At 45.3% G+C, this 22,048-nt stretch overlaps 1 protein-coding gene and 1 long non-coding RNA gene across 3 annotated transcripts in view; both read left to right on the plus strand.

The window, feature by feature from the left end:
- Positions 1 to 8,317, plus strand: part of LOC125157402 (uncharacterized) — a 68,884-nt gene extending 60,567 nt beyond the window's left edge. Inside the window, exons 2-4 of the long non-coding RNA XR_007148967.1 lie at positions 4,203 to 4,335; positions 6,664 to 6,811; positions 7,831 to 8,317. This is a non-coding gene — a long non-coding RNA (uncharacterized LOC125157402). The remainder of the gene's footprint in view (positions 1 to 4,202; positions 4,336 to 6,663; positions 6,812 to 7,830) is intronic.
- Positions 8,318 to 16,299: 7,982 nt separating this feature from the next.
- The window catches only part of PDK3 (pyruvate dehydrogenase kinase 3), a 69,217-nt gene continuing 63,468 nt past the window's right edge, over positions 16,300 to 22,048 (plus strand). The window contains exon 1 of one of the 2 annotated variants that reach the window (XM_047843667.1): positions 16,300 to 16,621. In XM_047843667.1, the coding sequence (XP_047699623.1) occupies positions 16,516 to 16,621 (106 nt within the window). In that variant the 5' untranslated portion in view covers positions 16,300 to 16,515. The remainder of the gene's footprint in view (positions 16,622 to 22,048) is intronic. The other variant, XM_047843666.1, reaches the window with a different exon arrangement.

Consider the following 22,048-nt stretch of genomic DNA (forward strand, 5'->3'; position numbering starts at 1 on the left):
ATGAGGATGAAATAATTGACAAGATGATTCTAAGCTGAAGTTTCGCAAAGCCCATTTTAACGATTTGTTGTAAAATCAGAAGTATAGTTGCGTGTAGTTAAAGGCAAACGTCCTTTAACTAGTTTGTTACTAGACATAGGTAAACTATATGTTCTGTGACCTTTTTAGACCATTAGTTACTTAGTAAGATTTTCTTTCATAGGTTTGAAGTAAACTTTGGCCTAGCTCGGGTCGAATTATCACCAAACTTTAAAACTGTGAAAGACTGAATTTATTACATGGGAGCTATATCTATGACTGAATTTATTACATGGGAGCTATATCTATGACTGTTATCAACTGGAGAGGTAGAATCTTGGTTGATACTTTTTATGGCTTTATGAAACTGTCGACACCCTGACCTGCATGTCCTCGCACAGTTTCCTTAGGTGTCTATAACCTCAGCTTCCTCATCTACAAAAATGAGGGGGTGGACCAGATGACCTCTACCCTCCAAGCTATAAGACATCATGACTAGATTCCACTAAAGGTGTGTCCATCTCAGGGTTAGGTGACTTAGAACAACTTACCTAGAACTTTTCTCAGTAGTGATGTTTATTATTTGAATAGATAAAGGTAAGTAGAGTACACAACAAGTGTTACCGATTGCTTCCTGTCCCCTTGGAAATCTTTTGTGGGTAAATAATCAGAACTTGGGGGGAAACCAGAATGCCCATAAAGCAATAATGTCTAGATGGGACCAAGGATTAATGAGCTGAGATGTGGTTACTACAGGGGGAATAGATTCCACGAGAGAGAGAGAGAGAGAGAGAGAGAGAGAGAGAGAGAGAGAAACCTGTCTTTACTTCCTCAAAAAACCAGATTGTGCCGGTTGGGAACAAGAGATTCACTCTTAGGACACTCTGCTGCCAGAAGCAACATCTTCTGTTTGATTCCCATAACGGTCAAGGAGAGCACGTAAGGGCAGCTGTGACACAAGACGGGACCACGCCTGAGGCTGAGTGTTTCCACTCACCCCAAGTCTGAGGTGAACAGTCTGTGGGTAGCACCTTGGGGATCAGGCCTTCTCACCTCCAGAATCTTCATACCCGTTAAGTCAAGTGTTTAAGATGCAAATTATTTGGCTCACGACACCCTTTTTGCTTCCACACTCACTGTCAAGTATTTGTGTACTTTCTGACAGATTATAAATGTGTCTAAAAATGTTCGGCCACAGCTTCTTGCTGCGACTCTTCCACGTGAGACAGCTTGTGACCATCCCCTCAGCCATTTTCTCAAGGAAGCAACAGCTTGGAAGGGAGACTCGCAGTCGGGAGGGGAGACTCCAGGGTCAAACAAGGCAAGGTCACGTCAGCTGCTTTGCCGGCTTTATTCCTTCCCCATGCTCTGGCTCTGTCTTCCTCACCAAAGGGACAGAAATCTGGAAGGATATTCTAAGGATCCCCGAGTACTGTGTATACGCAGGCACTATGGAATATATGTACATCCTCAAGGACATACTAATCAAAGCTAATTTACAAGGGGATCTAGGAGAAAGAGTTGTAATATGGTCCATATCATGGTGTGTACAGAGTGTGAATGGTAGGTGATAGTTCGTAGCAAAGTTCAGTATTTTTTCCAGAAAACTCGGCAAAGATTTTACCCTCTGAGGCATAGATGCCCATCTGCTTGTCCCCAGACCTTGTGAATAGGTTATTTCACGTGGCTAAACGGACTTTGCAGATATGATTAAGCTAAGGGTCTTGAGATGGGGAGATGATTCTGGATCATCTGCATGGGCGCAGTGTCATTACAAAGGTTCTGATAGGAGGGAGGCAGGAGAGACGAGAAGGAGACATGATGAGGGAAGCAGAGGTTGGAGTGATGTGAGGCCATGAGCGAAGGAATGCAGGAAGCCTCTAGAAGGCAGAAAAGGCCCAGCCATAGATTCCTCTTTAGAGCTTCCAGAGAGAACGCAGCCCTGCTAACTCCTTGATTTTAGGGCTTCTGACCTCCAGACGTGTAAGAGAATAAACGTGTGCTGTTTGAAGTCACTCAGTTTGTGGTGATGTGTTACAGCAGCCACAGGAAGCTAATGTAGGAGGATTCAACAGGCGATTTTCAATTCAGTGAGAGTGCTTTGGTGAAAGCGTTAGGGGTAATGGCAGGCAGGAGTGTTCAGAGTCAGTTACTGTACAGAGTTTATTGGGAGCCCACCATCAGCTAGGAACTGAGACCTCCCTTGTGGACAAACTGACATGGGCTCTGCCGATACGGAACTTACAGCCACAGGAGGAAGACCGGCATTAAACCAAAATGGCTATTAATTAACTTCAAGTGTGCAGTGTGCTATGAAGTACTGCATGGTACGATGCAAATGATTAAAAGGAGAGCTCTTTCTTCTGGATGGTCAGGGAAGGTTTTCCTGAGGATGTGATGTTTAAGGCAGACTCTGAGGTTGAAAGAGCCTTTCAGACAATCGGTAGAGCATATCCAAAAGCTGTAGGCAGGCAAAGCATTGTGTTTTAACGAGTTAAGAGACATCCAGTGCCATTGGAGCCGACAGAATAAGGGCTAGTGTTGTACAAGAGGAGGTGGAGGGGTGACTAGGGCTAGGCGAGACAGGGCCTTGTAGGCCGCTGAAGGATTGTGGCATGCCCATATTTACAGTTTTATTTTTATTAAAAAGTTTTTTTCTAATGTTTATTTTTGAGACAGGGCGAGACAGAGCATGAGCGGGGGAGGGGCAGAGAGAGAGGGAGACACAGAATCTGAAGCAGGCTCCAGGCTCTGAGCTGTCAGCGGGGCTCGAACCCACAAACGCGGTATCATGACCTGAGCCAAAGTCAGATGCTTAACCGACAGAGCCACCCAGCTGCCCTGAGGTGTTGAAGGATTCTAAGCAGAGTTTACGAAAATGGGGACATGTTCTGAATTCCAGGTCGTCAGCTGTCAGCACAGAGCCGGATGTGGGGCTCGGACTCATCAAAAGTGACATCGTGGCCTGAGTTGAAGTCAGACGCTTGACCAACTGAGCCACCCAGGCGCCAACCCCCCGCCCCTCCGTATTTATACTCTTAAAGATCACGTGGGCTATAGTGGATGAAAGAAGGGATTGAGGTGCAACAGAAGATGGCAAGAGACCAGTTATAAGGATACTGCAACAGCCCGGGTGAGAAGTAATGGTAGTCCTGGCTAAGATGGTGGCAGTGGGGATGGAGGGAAGCAGAAGGGTTTAAGAGATGGGTATATAGGTCAGAGAATCAAAAGATTTGGCGATTGATGGAGCGTGAGAGGTGACAGAGAGGGAGGTGTTAGGGATGGTGCCTAGGTTCATACTTAAGCAACCTGGTCAGCAGAACTGCCATTTTGTAAGGAAGGGAACCATGCTGGAAGAGAAGAATTTTGGTGGGAAGAACATGAGTATGACTTTGGGCATGTATAACCTGAGGGGGTCACTGAGACATTCATGTGGAAATGTCAAGTAGGCATTTGCATACCCAGGGGCAGGAGATTTAAACTTGGGAGTTAGAATTTCAACGGTAAGTGACATTCTGGGGACAGCGGAGATTGCCCAAGAAGGGAGAAGCCAGTAAGAGGAGGGCCTCTGAAAGGGCTCTAAGGAACCTCAAAGGAAGCAGAGGAGCAGAGGTCAGAGAAAGAGACGTGGAAATGACTAGAAAGCAAAGGAAAAAACAAGGAGGGCGTGGAGCCAATGAACTGAAAGGAAAAGTGAGTTTTTTTCAGAAAGGACGGAGTGACTGTGAGATCATGAAAAATAGGGACTAAAAAGTATCCCCTGGACATGAAGATCATTGGTCAGTGACCTTAGCATGAATTCGGTGTGGGGGAGGAAAGGGGTCATCTTCTCTAAGTGTTTCTGGCAGACGTTAGTGAGAACAGGGTCTTCAGGAAAAGCTACGTGCTGGTGAGAAGTCGGACAGGAAACTGCTGCCGGGAGTGGCTGAAGGCTGCACGGCCACCACCGCCCACGTGCACCAGTACTTTGCCTTCCCAGAAAGACACGTAGGTGGTAGACAGGACTCCAGACCCGCAGGGCCTTAACCGCATCTCCTTGTACGCTTGTCACCTCTGGCCGGAATCATTCCCTCTTTCTCTTAGCTGTCTGCTCCTTGCTTGCGGCCATCCCTGTCTCCCTTCTTGGTTATTCTGAGACTGTACCCGTGAGCTCACCCTCACATTCTCTCTTCCTTTCGTTCTAGTGTTGAAGAGATTTTGTGTCTCCAGGGAGTCGGAGTGACTTGATACGTCAGAGCAGTTCTGCAGTGTGTATGCAGTGGTTCTTCGTGGAGCGCGGTGAGTCCTATGAGCAGACAGAGAACAAGAGCATATTAGGTAAGTGACTGGACGGAGAAGCTTGAGGGGAGGATACGGCTAAGTCTTCTTCCGTGTGGAAAGCCAGAAAGGCTATTGATAGAGCCAAAGACTTGCTCCAGGTTGGAAGTTCAAATAATCTTGCCGTTCAAAGAGAGAATGCTCTCTTCGGCAGCACCTGTACAAATAACTGTGAGAGAAAGCGTTCCTCTGGTTTTTATCGTCTACTGAAATTCAGCTTACGTATAATTCACATGGAATTCCTTGACCACGACTATGAGGTGTGTGTAGGAGTCCAGCCTCCTCCACTTTCGTGCGGCCACAGAGCACAAAAATGGGAACAGGCGTTCCTCAGGTTATACTGCCAGATAAAACTCACTCAAGACCAAAGTGGCTTTGTCGCTGAAACCAGAGCAACAATAGGAATCCTGAGAAGAAACACACACAGACACACACACACACACACACACACACACACACACACACACACAGAAAGAATGAAGTCATTTGAGGGAAAGGAATAAAAGAAGAAAAGGGTTATACAAGGAGTTATACAAGGGGAGACAGAATACAGCTCTGACTCACACAATAATTAACTCACTCTGAATAATATCAGAGTTCTGAACTTGGTTTTGAACACGAATATAGCTTTTATTTGTACAGTGGGGGTAGTTGTTCTCCCCCCTTCACTATTTCCTTTACCCTTCAGGTTAATTATTCCCTCAAGGAACACAAAATTATTTTCTCTTGTTTTCTGGGAAAGTGCTTGTGCTCACTCTTCCCTCAGGATCTGTTGAATAAGTTAGTACCCGATGAAAGATAGTAGCAGGTGACTACATGGGCACTGATAAATAATTGAGTATTTTAGTTAGAGCTCTTCTCAGAGACTCATGATCTTCTATCTAGAGATCAGCTGAAGTGCAGCCCTCTCATTTTACATAGGAGGAATTGGGCATGGAAAGATGAAGCAATTTTCCCAAATCCACAGAGCTACTTCGTGGCAGATCTAGGCCTGCAGCTTTGGGGTCAGGTGTCTCCGAGGCCGTGCTGTCCCGTTCGCATGCAGCGAATCAGCCACAGTGCCCATAATTGAGAGCTTCTTCCGGCCGGGAGGGTACCTTCTCCACCTCTCACGACAAATCTTTAAAGGAGGCCTTATCACTCCCATTTCCCAGGTGAGAAAACCAAAGCTCAGAGAGGTTAGCTCATTCGCCTAAGACCACGCTGTCAGTGCTAGTAGAACTGCCTAATCTTGTGGGATGGCCGAGTGGGGATTATCAGCGTCTAGGGCCGATCCGACTCCTCAGGGGGGACAGGTGATGGGAGGCCTGGTGTCACAAGGAATGCCCAAAGGCCCACACCACAAAATATTGACCCAACTCCTCGGCTATGGTGCCTAAAGGTTGAACTTGGAGTCATGGCTAGGAAAGAGCAGAGTCTTGAGGGAATGGAATGCTGAAGAGTTGTATTTTCTTGGGAAGGGGAACTGTGTGGAGCAAAGGAGAGCTTTTCAGGCTGAGTAGGATGATACTTCTTAAGTGGAGACAGCGTAAAGGGAAGGGTTCTCTGGAGAAGGAACTGATACTTCCCAATTCTGAATGGTATCTAGAATGAGGCTGGATCTTTGAGCCCCTGATTGGCCTGAGGCGTTTATGGAAATCGATAGCATGCATTTATAGAACCTGATCAGTATGCTGCGACTGTACTATTTTTGAAGGGGGTCCATCATTACATAGAACTGAATTATAGTCCTGGGCTCAAGATATCAGGTCCATGCGTGGCTCTCTCTTTAAATAAATACATAGGTAAAATGAACACCCGTGAACCCAACATCCAAACCACAAACTGGAGCAGTCAATGAAGCTGTCTGACGATACCGAGTTTTGAAGAGGAAGATATGGATTAGCCAAACCTCTTATTCATCCCTAGGGATATAAATTACTGTAATCAGTTTCCATTATTTTATAGTGTTAAACATTCTCACGGAATCTATAAACCTGGCCAAAAATAACAGCAGCACTGTTTAATTGTAAATGATAAGGCTAAGTAGCAAGTTTTTCTTCCTGCCACATCTGAAAGTTTAGACGAATACACGAATCTTCCTTTTTTGAATGGGAAAGCCTAGCTCTTCAAAAGCACCCATTCCGCACCTTTTTCCAAGTTACGGTTAGCTTGAACAGGAAGGCAATACTGTATTGCTTGTCACTAGTCATATGTTTGTCAAATGGGATCTAGGACTAGGAAGGTGTAGTCTTATTTTTTACTGAGGCTTGTCTGTGCAAAGCGATTGCAGTTTTAGAGAACTCATCTGCTTGCATTTGTTTGGCATCGCTCCCTCTGCTTGTATAGGTCTTCAAGTCATGGCAGAGACAAAAGCCTTGGCAACTGGGTAACTCCCTGAACGATAATCCAGTGTTGGATCTCCTGACTCTACCATATATCAGCGGATGGCCACGGGCAAGTTGCTGAACTTCTCTGAGCCTCAGGTTTCTCATCTGTGAGTAGGCAAACTCGTGTGTGCCTTGTGGGGCTGCTATGTCGATTAAAAGAGGGAACTGCCCCTAACCAGCTAGGCCACAAAGAAGCCCAGCAGCAAGTGTTAGTTATGTTTTCTATAGAAACAGGAGTATAAGGGGTACCTGGCAATATATCTCGCACAGCACGTATCTAACAGAAATCTAATGTGATTGGGGCGCCCGGGGGGCTCAGTTGGTTACTTGTCTGACTCTTGATCTTGGCTCAGGTCATGATCTCACTGTTCATGGCCCCCCCTCCTCGGCGGTGGGCTCTGTGCTGAGAGCGCTCAGAACCTGCTTGGGATTCTCTGGCTCCCTCTCTGCCCCTTCCCTACTCATGCAGGCGCATGCGTTCTCTCTCTCTCTCTCTCTCTCTCTCTCTCTCAAAATAAATAAACATTAAAAAAAATATGTGATCCCCAAATGTGAGGCACAGATGTAATTTAACATTTTCTGAAAGCTACACTTAAAAATGAACCAAAAAACCCAAATGAAATTAATTTTAATATTATATATGATTTAATCAATGTAACTGATATATCTAACATGTTATTTCAACATGTAATCAATATAGAAAATTCTAAATGAGAGTTTGTATTCTTTTTTTCTTTTCTCTCTCTTTTCTTTTCTTTTCTTTTTTTTTTTTTTTTTTGCATACTGAGTTTCTGAAATCCAGTGTGAATTTGCCATTTACAATACCTCTCAGCTCGGATCAGCACATTTCAAGGGCTCAAGAGCCCCACTTGGCTACTGTTGCTGTTGTATCGGGCAGTGCAGCCTTAGCGCTTCTAATGAGATTGGATCTCTTTAGATTTCAAAATCTAGACTTTCAATTCTATTCTAGTGCACGTTCCAAACGATGGGAGGCGATTGACTGTATTCCTGTTCCTTTAATATCACTAATTTGTAGTTGCCTCGTAGATGGGACACGGGTCAGATTATCCTAGAGCTGGGGTCCCCAATCTTTTTGTGACAAGTGGCTGTTTTTCTTTTCTTCCAGGCTTTCGGAATAAGTGGAGGGAGAAGAAGGTGAAAAGAGTTGGAACTGACAATAAAACTGCAGCGCCCTGGAGAGGGGGCCTTCCTGGAAGCTACATAAGTCTCCCTGATGGAAGGAAATCTTAGCGACTTTGGAAACGACTCAAGTTTGCTGTCATGTTCACATGTGGTGGTCGTGACGGTCAGGGCCAGGGGGAGGCTGCACCTTAGTGAACAGCTTGGGTGAATGAGGGCTGTACTAAACTCACCGATGTGAGAAATGCCAAGTTTTCCAGATAATAGGTGGCACCTTAGATGTCAGAGTCCACTGCAAATAATAGTTCGTGCTCAGTTAGTTATGGGTACTAAGTAAATATTAATAGAAACTGATAAGATCATGATTTGGAGAAAAACAGAAGAGCAGTAAGTAGATTGTGACAAGTTGCTGTGTAATTACCTTTCATCTTTTGGGGTAAAGGAGAACTGAATAAAGCCACTCATGTTACCTATTCTGGGCTCACATTTTTGGATCACGTTCCCACCCAGAGACTCCAAGGAATTCCTAAATGTCAATCCAACCATGGTATCACTCAAAACACTCCTTAGTGGTTATCATATTGTTGGCATTTTTCTGTTTCCTTCCAGACTTTTTCTGTGAAGTTTTGTGATCTTTTCATAGCTGAGCTCAAACTTAGTACTAAACTTTGTATCCTGCTTTTACCCACTTATAATGTTTGCATTTTCTGTGTTCTCATATAGGTTTCACACCACAAATTTTTCTTAAGTTTATTCATTTTTGAGAGAGAGAGAGTGCACATGACACACATGAGCGGGAAGGGGCAGAAAGAGAGGGAGAGAGTCCCAGGCAGACTCCACGCTGTCAGTGTGGAGCCCAACGTGGGGCTTGAGCCACGAACTGAGAGATCATGACCTGTGCCGATATCAAGAGTCAGATGCCCAACTGTCTGAGCCACCCAGGCACCCCTCACACAACAAATTTTTAATGACAGTGTATCGGTCCATTGAGTGGGTGTGCCATGATTTATTGAGCTATTTTTCCATTATTGTCTTTTCCTTCTGGATATTATAGAATGTAACTTTGTTTCATAAATTGGGCACATGAAACATTACCTTTCTTTATTTTTAAAAAATAAAATTAAATCTGGGTTTGAATTCCCGTGTGCAGGGCTGGCAAGACACCCAGCATAAACCATCAATGGGGAGCTAGTCCCATGTGTATATGTAGGGGTATGTGGAGAATGCCTACTATGACAGCTAGGATACTTTTGATTCAACACGACCCAAATTTACTCAACCTGGCTTAAACCGTAAAGGAGAAGTACTGGCCTGTATACCTGGCAGTTCAGAGGAAGATTCAGGGTTGGTTTGATTTAGTCACCTGATAGCATCATCAAGGACCCTGTTTCTTCTCGTTTTTGCTCTGCTTTCTACAAAGTCAGCTTACTCCTGGTCATAAGACGGTTGTCAGCTGATGCTACATGCTCTTTTGCATGTGCTCAGAGGTAAGGAGAAGGTAGAAAGAGAGAAAGAGAGATTCTTCGAGAAGCTTCCTCCAAATAGCAAGCAAGTTTCTTTCACAGAAGCCTCCAGGAAATATCTTCTCCTTTCTCATTGGCCTAAATTGGGTCATGTGTCCATTGAACCCTCCTGGCTATGGCCAAGGGTCAGAATCAAGCTCATCAGTTTTTTTAAATTATTTTTTAAGTTAATTTATTTATTTTGAGAGAGAAAGTGTGCACATGTGCAAACGGGGGAGGAGCAGAGAGAGAGGGAGACAGAGAATCCCAAGCAGGCTCTGTGCTGTCAGCAGAGAGCCCAATGCAGGGCTCGAACCCACAAACTGATATCATGACATGAGTCAAGATCAAGAGTTGGATGCTTAACTGACTGAGGACCCCCCCCCCCACCAGGCACCCTGCTCATTAATTGTTAGATTGAACCATATATTTCGTTACTACAACCAGAGGAGGCTATTCCCCCCACCCGCAGCACAAATACACTGCACGGGGCAGTAGACAAAAGTGGGGGGAGTTACCAAGAGAAGAAGGAATGAATTTACAGAGATTATCAAAATGTCTCTTATATCTTCCAACTTCTGTTTTCGGTCCTGCTGTACAAAAACGGCTAACGAACGCCCTCAGACACGGTAGCCCAAAGAAGCCCAGACGTGAAGTCTCCGTTTTTTTTTTTTTTTTTTAGGTCAGAGAAGGTCAGCTACCTCTTTCATTTGCCCCACCAAGAGGTGCAAAAACTAAACACAGACTTAATTTCTCCATAGATTATCCTGCCACACCATTCCTGTGCTTAAAATCTTTTCTGACCTCTTTTTGGAGGAAGAGAAAGACTACTACTAGTAGAATGAAAACCCTCCCTTGTTAGAAATGAAAGGACCAGGATAAATGGACTTGACGGGGACTTGCACCATCCAAAGTAGTTTGTCACAAAAATCATGAATCTGAGCACTTGGGAAAATAGAGCTATTGCTTCAAATCACACACATACTTGAGTAAATATAGAAGTTTAGTAAAACTTTATTAAGTAACCCTTACTAATAATTCACTCATCTTCACACTTCTTTTTCCTTTTTTGAAAAAGTTTATTTATGTTGAGAGAGAGAGAGAGAGAGAAAGATTGTGAGCAGGGGAGGGGCAGAGAGAGAGGGAGACAGAAAATCCCAAGCAGGCCCTGTGCTGTCAGTGTGGAGCTGGACGCGGGGTGCAGATCTCACGAATCGTAACCTGAGCTGAGGTCAAGAGTCAGATGCTTCACTGACTGAGCCACCCAGTCGCCCCTCATCTTCACACTCCTGACTTGCCACCCTTCGCATCAAAAGGGGGGGCTGGTGAATGTTGGACACAATCAGAATTTCCTTCAATAGGTGAATGAGCAAATAAACTGTGCTACATCCAGACAATGGAATATTATTCAGACCTAAAAAGAAATGAGCTGTCAAGCCAAAAAAACCATGGTTGAACCTTAAATGTGTATTACTAAGTGAAAGAAGCCAATCTGAAAAAGCTACATACCGTATGATTCCAAATGTATGACGTTCTGGGAAAGGTAAAACTATGGAGACAGTAAAAAGTTCAATGCTTGGGGCACCTGGATGGCTCAGTCGGTTAGGCATCCACCTTTGGCTCAGGTCATGATCTGGCGGTTCGAGCCCCCATCGGGATCTGTGTTGACAGCTCAGAGCCTGGAGCCTGCTTCGGATTCTGCGTCCCCCTCTCTAGGCCCCTTGCCCATTCACACTCTGTGTCTTTCTCTCTCTCAAAAAGTAAATAAACATTAAAAAAAAAGATCGATGCTTCCCAGGGGTTAGCAGGGAGGGATTTGTAGGCGGAGCACAGAGGATTTTTAGGGCAGTACATCTGTCCAAACCCATAGAATGTACAGCACAGGAGTGAACAGTAAGCTGTGGACTTTGGTTCATAATGACATTTCGATGTAGGTTCACTGATCGTAGCAAATGTGCCAGTATGATGCAGGATGTTGATGGTGGGGGAGGCCGTGTGTGTACGGGAACTCCTTGTAGTTTCCACTCAGTTTTGTTGTGAACCTAAAAATGCTTTTAAAAAAATAAAATCTTTTTTTAAAAAATGCAGCCTGGTATTAAGAAAGAACATGACATTGAGTGAGAGTCAGGAGACCGGGATTCAAATTTGGACTGTCATGTACAAGCCGTGTAATCTTAAATTATTTTAACCTTTCAGTGTCTTAGTTCACTCACCCGTAAAATGAGGATACGATTCCTCCATCAGACTTATTGTGAAGAGACAAACACAGGTCCTTTCACAGAGCACACGGCAGGTGCTTAAAATATATTAGTTGAGGGTAAAGAGAGAAGGAGGAGGAAAACACAGCGAGGCCAGGAGGTCATGGCCAAATCAAGTGCTGGTGGAGGCGTTTTATTAACAAGATCCACCGGATAGCGATTGATGATGAGATAATCAGGGGTTATTTTTTTCCCCTCATCTATTCCACTCCGGCTTTTGGCTTTTGGCTTTACCAAATTATGATTTAATACAATGTCCATTATTGCATGAATTACTCAGAATACTACCCTTGCCTTTGTCCCCCATTGAGAGCTGATGGGAAGGAATGCAATCTGGGGTCGTTTTGTTGTTCCTGCTGTTGGTTTTCATTTATTTGAAACATATTTGTTGTGGACATAGTGAGTGGTACTGATGCTGGACATGGCAATGAAGCAGCGAATGAGACTTGGGCTCAGCCATCACAGGGCTTGTGTCTAGGCTGGAAGACAGGCACTTAGGAAATTCTAACAGTGTTTTGAGCATTACAGTGAGAAGCGCAGAGAATCAGGGAACCATATAGCAAGGGGAACAAAGTGCCTACATGGTCAGGGAAGGCCTCCCTGTTTTCTCAGCGATGCTGCTGCTGAGGTGTGAGGCATTAGCCAGAAGGAACGCGGAGCTGGGCTAGAGTGCATATGGCGGAACAGTGGTTCTCGCCCTTGAGCATGCATCAGAATCACCTGCGAGGCTTGTCGATGCGTTAACTTTTACTGCCTGACAAACTATCCAAAAACTTACCAGCTGGAAACAACAAACATGTATCACAACAATCTGTGAGAGTTTCGGTGGGCCAGGAGTCCAGGAGCCACTTATCCTAGTGGTTGTGGCTCAGGGCCTCTCAACGAGGTTAGAGTCAAGGCACCAGGGGAAGAATCTGCTTTCAAGCTCACTCTCGTGGGCTTCTCCACATGGCTGGCTGTCTCGCATGCCGCATGGCAGGTGGCTTCTGAGAGAGAGAGACAGACAGGAAGGCAGAGAGAGGAAACCCCAAGAGGGAAGTCACAGCCTTTTTTTTTTTAATGTTCACTTTATTATTACTTTTGTAATACATGTCTTTTATTTTTTTTTAAACATTTATTTATTTATTTATTTATTTATTTATTTATTTATTTATTTATTTTGAGAGACAGCAAGTGCACGAGCCAGGGGAGGAAAGAGAGAAGAAGAGAGAGAATCCCAAGTAGGCTCTGCACTGTCAATGAGGAACCTGATGCGGGGCTTGATCTCACAAAGTGTGAGATCATGACATGAGCCAAAATCAAGAGTCAGATGCTTAACCGACTGAGCCACCCAGGCGCCTCTGTAATATATGTCCTTTAAATCTTCAGTAGTTAGTCTATGGTTATAAAATGTTTTTATTAATATATATTTTCTTTGAATATATTTTACATTTTGTAACCAAAAGATACTGCTTGTCACCCATTTTATTGAGATATAATTGACATACAACATTATAAAAGTTTAAGGTGTACAACATCATGATTTGGGATATGTATACATTGCCAAATGATTACCACAATAAATTTAGTTAACACCCATCAACTCACATAGTTACAATGATTTCCCTTTTTAATAGGATCTTTTAAGATGTCTCTTAACAACTTTCAAAAATCCTAGTTTTAAGATAAAATAAGTTCTGTGGATATAATGTATAACACGATGACTGTAGTTAATACTGTATTATATAATTGGCTTTATTTTTTTCTGTTTCAGATTTACAGCAAAATTGAGAAGATAGTACACAAAGTTCCCATATGCTGTATGCTCCATTTCCCTACTATTGGTATCTTGCATTATATGGTACATTCATTACAATTCATGAACAAACATTGATGTATTATTATTGAACATGTTTGGTCCAAATTTATCCTTTATTCAGGATTCTGTAGTTTTTATTTAATTTCCTTTTATCTGCTCCAGAATCCTGTACCGGATAGCACATTATATTTAATTGTCACGTCTCCTTAGGCTCCTGTTGATTGTCACAGTTTCTCAGATTTTCCTTGTTTTTAACGACCTTGATAATTTTGAGGAGTATTCGTCAGGTATTTGTAAGAGTGAAGTTGTTTTCGAACCTCATCTTTGAAGTGATATCTTACCACTTCTGGGCATCCTCTGTTTGTTAGAAGCGAATACCAAATCTAGCCCACACTCAAAAGGAGGAGAATTAAACTCTATCTCTCGGGGAAAGGAATATCAAAGAATTTGTGGCCATATCTTTAAAACCCTTGAAGCTTGTTAAATCACAGATGGCTAGGCCCCACCCCCAGAGCTTAACATACAGTAGGTCTGGGGTGGGGTCCAAGAGTTTGTATTTCTAACAAGTTCCCAGGTGATGTTCCTGCTGCTGGTCCAGGGATCTTACTTTGACAGCCACTGGGAGCAGGCCTGGGCAAACCTTGGTATGTACAAGGAATTGAAAAAAGTTCACTAAGATCTATTTATTTCTTTCAAGATCCTTTTCTTATTACTATAACCAGCACTGAAATCAACTCACTGGTTTACCTTCTGGATTTTGCCAGTTAACATGAAGCTATTAGCTTGAAAAATGTATTGTTGTATAAAAGCAGTAAAACAGGACCTTATGTTTGTATTAGATATGATTTATTTCATTTGATTGTCACAAATGCCAGGGAGAGAAATCAGGTGTCTCCATCTAGGACAGAGAAAGGCTAAGTGACTTGTCTAATGCCACACAGCCAGTTGATGATAGAGCCAAGCTCAGGACTGGGTCCTTTGAGCCCTGAACCGGCACAATTTATATTACACCAGACTCTTTCATATTGTTCCCAGCTTCTAGGATTTTGTCACCTTTTGGAGAAGCATTAATAAAACTAGTCACATGACAAGTGAAGTAATCAAATCAGCAGAATACATAGATTTTGTTCACTGGGAAAGGAAAGAGTGAAAGAAGTGATTTGCAAGCTCAGAAAGGTCAGCAGCGATCTGCTGCTTAGGCTGGGAAACCCTTCCTGTTTACTGACTACCACTACCGGTACCAAGTATACTCTGCCTCTGGGTAGCGCCTGCAAAAGTCCCTGGAAGAATCACAGGCCACGGGCCTTCCTTGTGTCTGCCCACGCACACCGAAAGGATTGCTTAGCTCTGCTGGCAAAGTTCCCAGCTAAAGAGGTTGTTAGTACGTCTCTGTGCGTCTTTGGTTGGAATGGAAAAGACACGGTAGCCTAGATACCATACCACCACCAGGGTGACCAAGATGTATGTGAAAATCTAGAAGTATGGCAAGACCACTGGATGGCCTTGAGTGCATGTATTACTTTTCCTTAAATTCAGAAAAAAGATGCAACTAGTTAGCAAAGAATTGGGTGCATAAATAACCAATGAAATCACAAAAGTTAAATAGCTACACACCAATAATTTTATTCTATGAGAAAACCAGTCTAATTAGATTAAAAGAGTGCTTTCCAGGTACATTTTTCCTTTCCTTAGGGCATATTCTACCTTTCCTTTAACTCCACATTGACACGTTTCCAAAAATAAAGCAAGTTTTGGTGAAAATGGTTAAAGTAGGCAGTACTTCATACATCCGCATCAGGAAATAGTGATTTCATATACTGAGCCCCGAGTTCAAGTTGACTGGTATGCAGAGAAAAAATACCCAACACTAGTGTAAGCATAGATTCCTGTCCAAATGTGGTGGTGCTAGTGGTGGTGAAGCATGAAAGAGTCAAGGAGCTGTCCTATGGTGGTGGTGGTAGGTGAGGGGGTGTGAAAGATAATGCCAATGACCTTACATTTGATCCTTTCCAGTGGTAGTGCTGGTGAAGGTATGAAACAGCCAGTGACCTTATAATTAATCCTGCCCATTGGTGTGAGGTGGAGTATTGGGGAGCGGGGAGGCACGAAACCAAGTGTCAGTGATCTTAAAATTGATACTGTCCAACGGTGGTGGTGATGGCATGAAACAGAGTCAGTGACTTAATTAATCTTGTCCAAAGGTGTTGGCCACAGGTGGGAAGGTGTGTGTGTTGGGGGGGGGGGGGGATTGGTGGGAACGAGGAGCGGCAGCCCATGAAAGAGAGTTGGTAACCTAACTTTCTTGTCCAAAAGTGTTTGAATGAGACCCGGAAGGGTGGGGAGGTGGAGGTGGAGGGGTGCGGTGGGCTACGAAACAGAGCCCGTGACGTTACAATTAAGCCTGTCCAATGACGGGTGGGGCTGGAGGGGGCATGAAACAACCAGTGAGTTTCATCTGCTCAAAGGTGGTGGTGGGGTGGAAAGCATGTAACAGCCAGTATAGTTAAGTGGTAAACAGAACATGAAAATTAAAGTGTCAAGCTGCAACGAGAATTCTGAAGTGCAGTCGTCAGCCCGTCCAGGGAAGGCCCCCCCCCCCCCCCCGGAAGAGGTCCCTGCGGTTGAGGCGGGCCTGGAACGAGGCATAGGATTGGATTCTGGGCGTGGGCTCCAGGCCTCCTCACAGTCCTCTGGCACCTTCGCTACCTTTCGGCAGCCGAGGACTTAGCCGGAGGCGGGGCTCAGCGCCAGGAGCCAGGGTGGGAGGTGCCGGCTTCTGGGAGAACTCAAGCAAAAGAAAGCGAGGGCGGCAGCGGCGAATCAGCGGCCGGCGCGTGCGGCCGCGCTCCCCTCTTGCCCCCCGCGCCCTTCGTGCGCCGCGTACGTGCGGCGGCCGGCTCCGCCCCCGTGGGCGGGCCCTGGAGAAGCCGCGGGCGGCCGGCAGCGGCCCGGGAGCTGCTGCTGCTGCTGCGGCGGCTGCACCCGCGGCGCCGGAGCCGAGGTGGGGGCCGGTGTGAGCGCTCGGCAGACGTGTTCGATCCGCGCGGCTCGGCTGCACTGGCTCCTGCGGCTGCCTAGGCGTCTCGACTGGTCGGTGCACGGCCTCGGCGAGGATGCGGCTGTTCTGGTGGCTGCTGAAGCAGCCGGTGCCTAAGCAGATCGAGCGCTACTCGCGTTTCTCGCCATCGCCGCTCTCCATCAAGCAGTTCCTGGACTTCGGTGAGTGCGGGGCCGCGGGCCCCCACGGTCGCCACGTTCCCCACAGCCCCCGGGACGCGGGGCCGCTGCCTTCCAGGCCCGCCGCGGGTCTCCCCGGCCTCGGGGCAAAGTCCGTGGGAACCGCGGGCGGGGCTCCGGGATGCCCGGGGTCTCTCCCAGGGACTCGGATTTCAGGGCGCCGAGGGGCAGGGCCTGGCGCTCACACACGGGCCAGGGCTTTACCTGAAAACCCAGAAACCGCGTCCGAGGACCCTTATCGGGCGGGACGCCCCAGACCTGCTTCGGTAGCTTCCAATCTACTTGACACAGACCTCACCGCCCTTAAAACTTAGTAGCGGAATGTGGGTGGCTTTTTAATATTTTTGTTAGATTTGTTAGGTCCTTTTTGTTGTTGTTGGGCAAGCGCTGTTTAGAAACATCTTGAGGTCGAATACATTATGCAATGGCATTTTGTTCCTTTTTTGCCCTAAGGTGCTCCTGTGTGCCTGGAGCGGCAGGACTCGAACTGTTGTCTTTTTCGTGTTAGGTTAAAGCAGTTAGAGGCCTGGACTGCGAACGCCTTACATGCTGGGGAGGAGGGGACGCGTGGGCTCCTAGCGTCAGAGCAGGGTCTGATACACCCCGGGTCTCAGTGCCAGCACCTTTCATCGCGCCTCTCCTTTTGTGTCCCACCACCTTGTCCCCCCGTCGGGTGGGCTGGTGGGCAGTTCACACGGATGAAGGTGGGAGCGCAGAAGCCCCGGCCCTCACCCTGTCCGAGAGGCCTAGCTGAAATGGGAATAGATGCCACCACCTTATGTTAACCGGATCGTGTTTCCCCAGAGTGGTGCCTTTTCCGCCACGGAGCGAATACTTGCAATCGCTGGAGGCGAGGGAGCTGGTTGTGAGACACCTGACAGTAAAACAAATGTGCGCACCCGGGTGTCCGAATGGAGGTCAGCATCCTTGGAGGGGAATAAAATGGAGCAGCAAACATGCCCTGCGCTCTCAAGGGAAAATAATGGGGCGTCTGTGCATTTAATGAATTTTATGTGAATGTAAAGGGATCGTATCAGGTGGGAATAAAAACTACAAGTGCAGAGGAGGTAGAACATACAGGGAGGATTTGGCAGGCAAAATGCGATGTTGTGTGTATACTTAAAAAGTTGGGGAGGAAGAGAGGAATAGGTTAAAGTCGAGGCCAGATTAAATTTTAAGAACCCACTTTGCCAGAGAATGAGGAGGAAAGTCAAAGTTCAATGAGATGTTGACCTTTGCATCTTCAGCTTCCCCCCTAAAAGCTTTTCAGTCGTTCGCTATCTCTGGCCACTTGTGAGAGTTTTAGAGGTTTGAAGCAGCCCCTGACTTCAGGATTTAGAAAGAAGATGCCACCATTGCTATAAATAGCGTGTTTCCCATCCCTACTTTATGGTTTAGAGATGATTCCAAAGATGTCAGCTTCATCGGGGGTGAACCGGGCTAGGTTAATTCACAGTAAAAGGAGCAGAAGGAGTCCAGAAATCCCGAATTTCCTTCTTCCACCTTCAAAGTTAAAATGATAGCTGTTGTGATAGGCTAGCGAAATTTCGGTTGATTTATTCCTATAGCAGCTAGTATCTCCCTGTGTTAAGAGATGTCTTGCAAGAATGTTACTTGAGTAGGAAGACCACAGTGGAGGATAGTGTTAGCGTGGAAAACCCCATGGGACCAGTATCTGGGAATAAATGTTCTAATTTTTTTCTGCCACTATCTCAAGAGGATGGCCTTGGCTAAGTGAGCCTCACTGGGGTTCATTTTCCTCATGAATGAAACGTGTGGATTGTTGCAGGTAGTCTGTAAAACACAACTCCCAAAATATGTGATTGTAGTTTCAAAGGAAAAGGGATGAGCCTTTCAAAAGAAAACAACCAAATCTCTTGATAGATATTTCCCATAAAAGGCTTCTGACCTATTTTGGGAGAGGTGGAGGGATACACTAATCTAGGATAATGGAAGAAGCCTAATAATTGAAGTCTTTTCCTTATAAGGAAGCCCACAGAAGAGCTATATATAATTGTAGTGGAATTTGCTAGAAACTACAAGCCTAGTTTGTCATATCCAGAGACAGGTGGCAGGCAGCCTATGTTTAATGACAACAAGCAGAAGAAGAGAGACCGTCTCAACTTCTACCTTTCTTTTAGTTCTTCTAGCTCTTGATAGTTCTATTTTGGCAAATAATGTAGGAGTTTGAGAATTTAGAACAGATGTGGGGATATTTTTAAGGTGAGAAGGAAGAAGAGTAAAAAGGCTGAATGCCTTCTTATGATTGGTGGAAACTATGGATAAAGGCCACCTCAAATGCTTAAAGGACCAGCTGGGAAGCAGCAAATGACTACATGAAGCCAGCCAGGTGGGGACTGTGGCAGACTCCCAGGTATGTGCTGGCTCCCAGAGGGGCGGTTGATTGGCACTGATTCAGTATATTTTAAAAGACCTGAGGCTCGGGGTGCCGGGCTGGCTCAGTCTGGGAGTGTGCAAATCTTGATCTTGGGGTCATGACTTGGAGCCATGCTTTAGGTGTAGAGATTACTTAAAAATAAAATCTTTAAAAAAATAGGGGCACCTGGGTGGCTCAGTAGGTTAACCGTCTGACTCTTGATTTTGCTCCAGTCGTTATCTCAAGGTGCATGAGTTCTACCCCCTCGATGGGCTCTCACTGACAGCACCAAGCCTGCTTGGGGTTCTCTCTCCCCCTCATTTCTTCCCCTCCCCCGCATGCGCCTTCTCTCTCTCTCAAAATGAAAAGACAAGAACTGAGGCTCAAAGTAGATACGTGGACCGTGTTGACCTCCAGGCCACCACTTGGTGACTTTTACGATTTTTTTCCCTGGCTCCTTTACAAACCGGGCATACATTTTTGACTGAGTAATCAGACAGGAACCAAAGAAAGTATATACACATGATTCTGTGTTACGGTATTTGTGATAACCATGTTAACAAATAACTTGTAGTTTCTATGGCCACTGAAATAGCTTTCTTTCTTTCTTTCTTTCTTCCTTTCTTTCTTTAAGCACGAGCGGGGGAGAGGGGCAGAGGGAGACAGAATTTTAAGCAGGCTCCATGCTCAGTGTGGAGCCCAACATGGTGCTTGATCCCACGACCCTGGGTCCATGATCTGAGCTGATACCAAGAGTCAGACACTCAGCAGACTAAGCCACCCAGGTGCCCCGAAATAGTGTTATTATATTAGTGTATCCACACTAGTAAAATACGGAGATTATCTTCCTTGTTTAAGAGTGAGGATTAAAACTGGTTGTTACTTCAGAAGGAGTGATTTTATTTTTATTATAAGTTTTTTAACGTTTGTTTATTTTTGAGGGAGAGAGGGAAGGAGGGAGACACAGAATCCGAAGCAGGCTCCAGGCTCCAAGCTGTCGGCATAGAGCCCTACATGGGGCTCGAACTTTCAAGAGCCATGAGATCATGACATGAGCCAAAGTTGGACACCCAGCTTACTGAGCCACCCAGGCACCCCAGTGATTTTATTTTAAAGGAAGGGTTCTCATTCTCGACACTCCTGACATTTGGGACAGGTCACTGTTGGGAGTGTGTCCTGTGGGTTGTTGGAAGTTTACTAAAGCAGTGTCACTGGCCTCTACCCACTAGATGCCATTAGCCACTAGATGTCACCAGTTGTGACAACCGAATGTCTCCAGACAGCGCCATACCCTTGAGGGGAGCAAAATCACCCTTTGTGGAGGACTGCTGCTGGAAAGTACTGGGTTTCATGCCTGGGTCCCATACCTCAAACTTCTCATGTAAATGGCCTGCAGGTGGGGTGCATGGCACTGGTATTTTTTGAAGATTCCCATGTTGTCCTTAAGCATAACCAGCATTGAGAACCACTAATTAGATGACCTTCCGACCTAGAATACCGTTGCCCTTTCATATGTGTGCCATTTTTTCTATGCCCTTTAAAATAATGAGTTTCTAGGGGCGCCTGGGTGGCTCAGTCGGTTAAGCGGCCGACTTCGGCTCAGGTCATGATCTCGCGGTCCGTAGGTTCGAGCCCCGCGTCGGGCTCTGTGCTGACAGCACAGAGTCTGGAGCCTGTTTCAGATTCTGTGTCTCCCTCTCTCTGACCCTCCCCTGTTCATGCTCTGTCTCTCCCTGTCTCAAAAATAAATAAAACGTTAAAAAATTTTTTTAACTAAATAAAATAATGAGTTTCTTGAACTCAGTCTTTACCTGAAATATGGCCTTCCACACAGGGAGCAAGTATAGCAAGCATAGTGTTTTAAATGGATTATGAGTTTATAGTGGCAATAGTGCTTTCTAAAGGGTGGGATTTTTTTTTAAAAAACGCGATTTTTCTCTTGATCTGAGATTGGAGTTACATGGTTTCAAATTTAAAAAGTGCTCAGGGCGCCTGGGTGGCTCAGTCCATTAGGTGTCCGACTTCAGCCTAAGTCATGATCTCGCAGGTCCCGAGTTTGGGCTCCGTGTCGGACTCTGTGCTGACAGCTCAGAGCCTGGAGCCTGCTTCCGATTCCGCGTTTCTCTCTCTCTCCTCCTCCCCCACTCACGCTCTGTCTCTTTCTCTCAAAAATAAACTTTTTTTTTCCAAAAAAGCGCAACAGGACGTAGACAGAAATGTCACCTTCCTACTTTTGTCCACTAGCCTCCCCATTTATTGTATAAACGGCAACTCGTTATAGTTCTGTCCGTACCTTGCTTTTTAAACTTTATACCTTAGAGATTTCCAATCTTTATCTACAGTACTTCCTTTTTCTTTTTTAGGGCTTCTGAGAGTTTGTTTATATAAGTGTTCTAGAATTCACTAGCCAACTCCCTCTTTATGGCTACTAGATCTTTCCAGTCTTTGCTGTGACAACCAGTGCTGCGGCGAGTTGTGTGGATCATTCTGTGCATATACGAGTATGTATAGAGGACATACTCCTAAATGTGGGATTATTACGTCAGAGTGTGTGCGCATTTGAAATCTTCACACACATTGCCAAATCGCTTTCCAGAGAGATTGTTTATCCTCTCGCTAGAAGTTTCTGGAAGTACCACCTATTTTCCTCTGCTTTTACCAGATTGTCTTCAAACTTTTGATGAATGAAAAGTGGTATCTGGTGAGAATTTTTTCTCCTCGAGTAAACAATTTTTTATTTTCGTTTTTCCTTATGGAAGGTTTTGAGCATAGACAGAAGTAGCAAGAATTGGCTCTTGAACTCCTGGGTTCATTATATTAGTATCCACGTGCTGTTTGTCTGTAGATCCTGCGTGTACGTGCAGTCTGTTAGATTTTCTTATCGGTGACATGCTTGTTTTAGAAAAAAACCTTTTGCTTCTATATTAAGACCAATTTGTCTCTCGAATGATCTGTCCTTTAAAGATTTGGTAGAACCCCCCTGTGCAACCTTTTAAACCTAGTGTGTTTAGGGACTGTTGCTCTTTCTGTAT

This window comes from Prionailurus viverrinus, chromosome X (genome assembly GCF_022837055.1).
Source record: "Prionailurus viverrinus isolate Anna chromosome X, UM_Priviv_1.0, whole genome shotgun sequence".
Taxonomy (NCBI): Eukaryota; Metazoa; Chordata; class Mammalia; order Carnivora; family Felidae; genus Prionailurus; species Prionailurus viverrinus.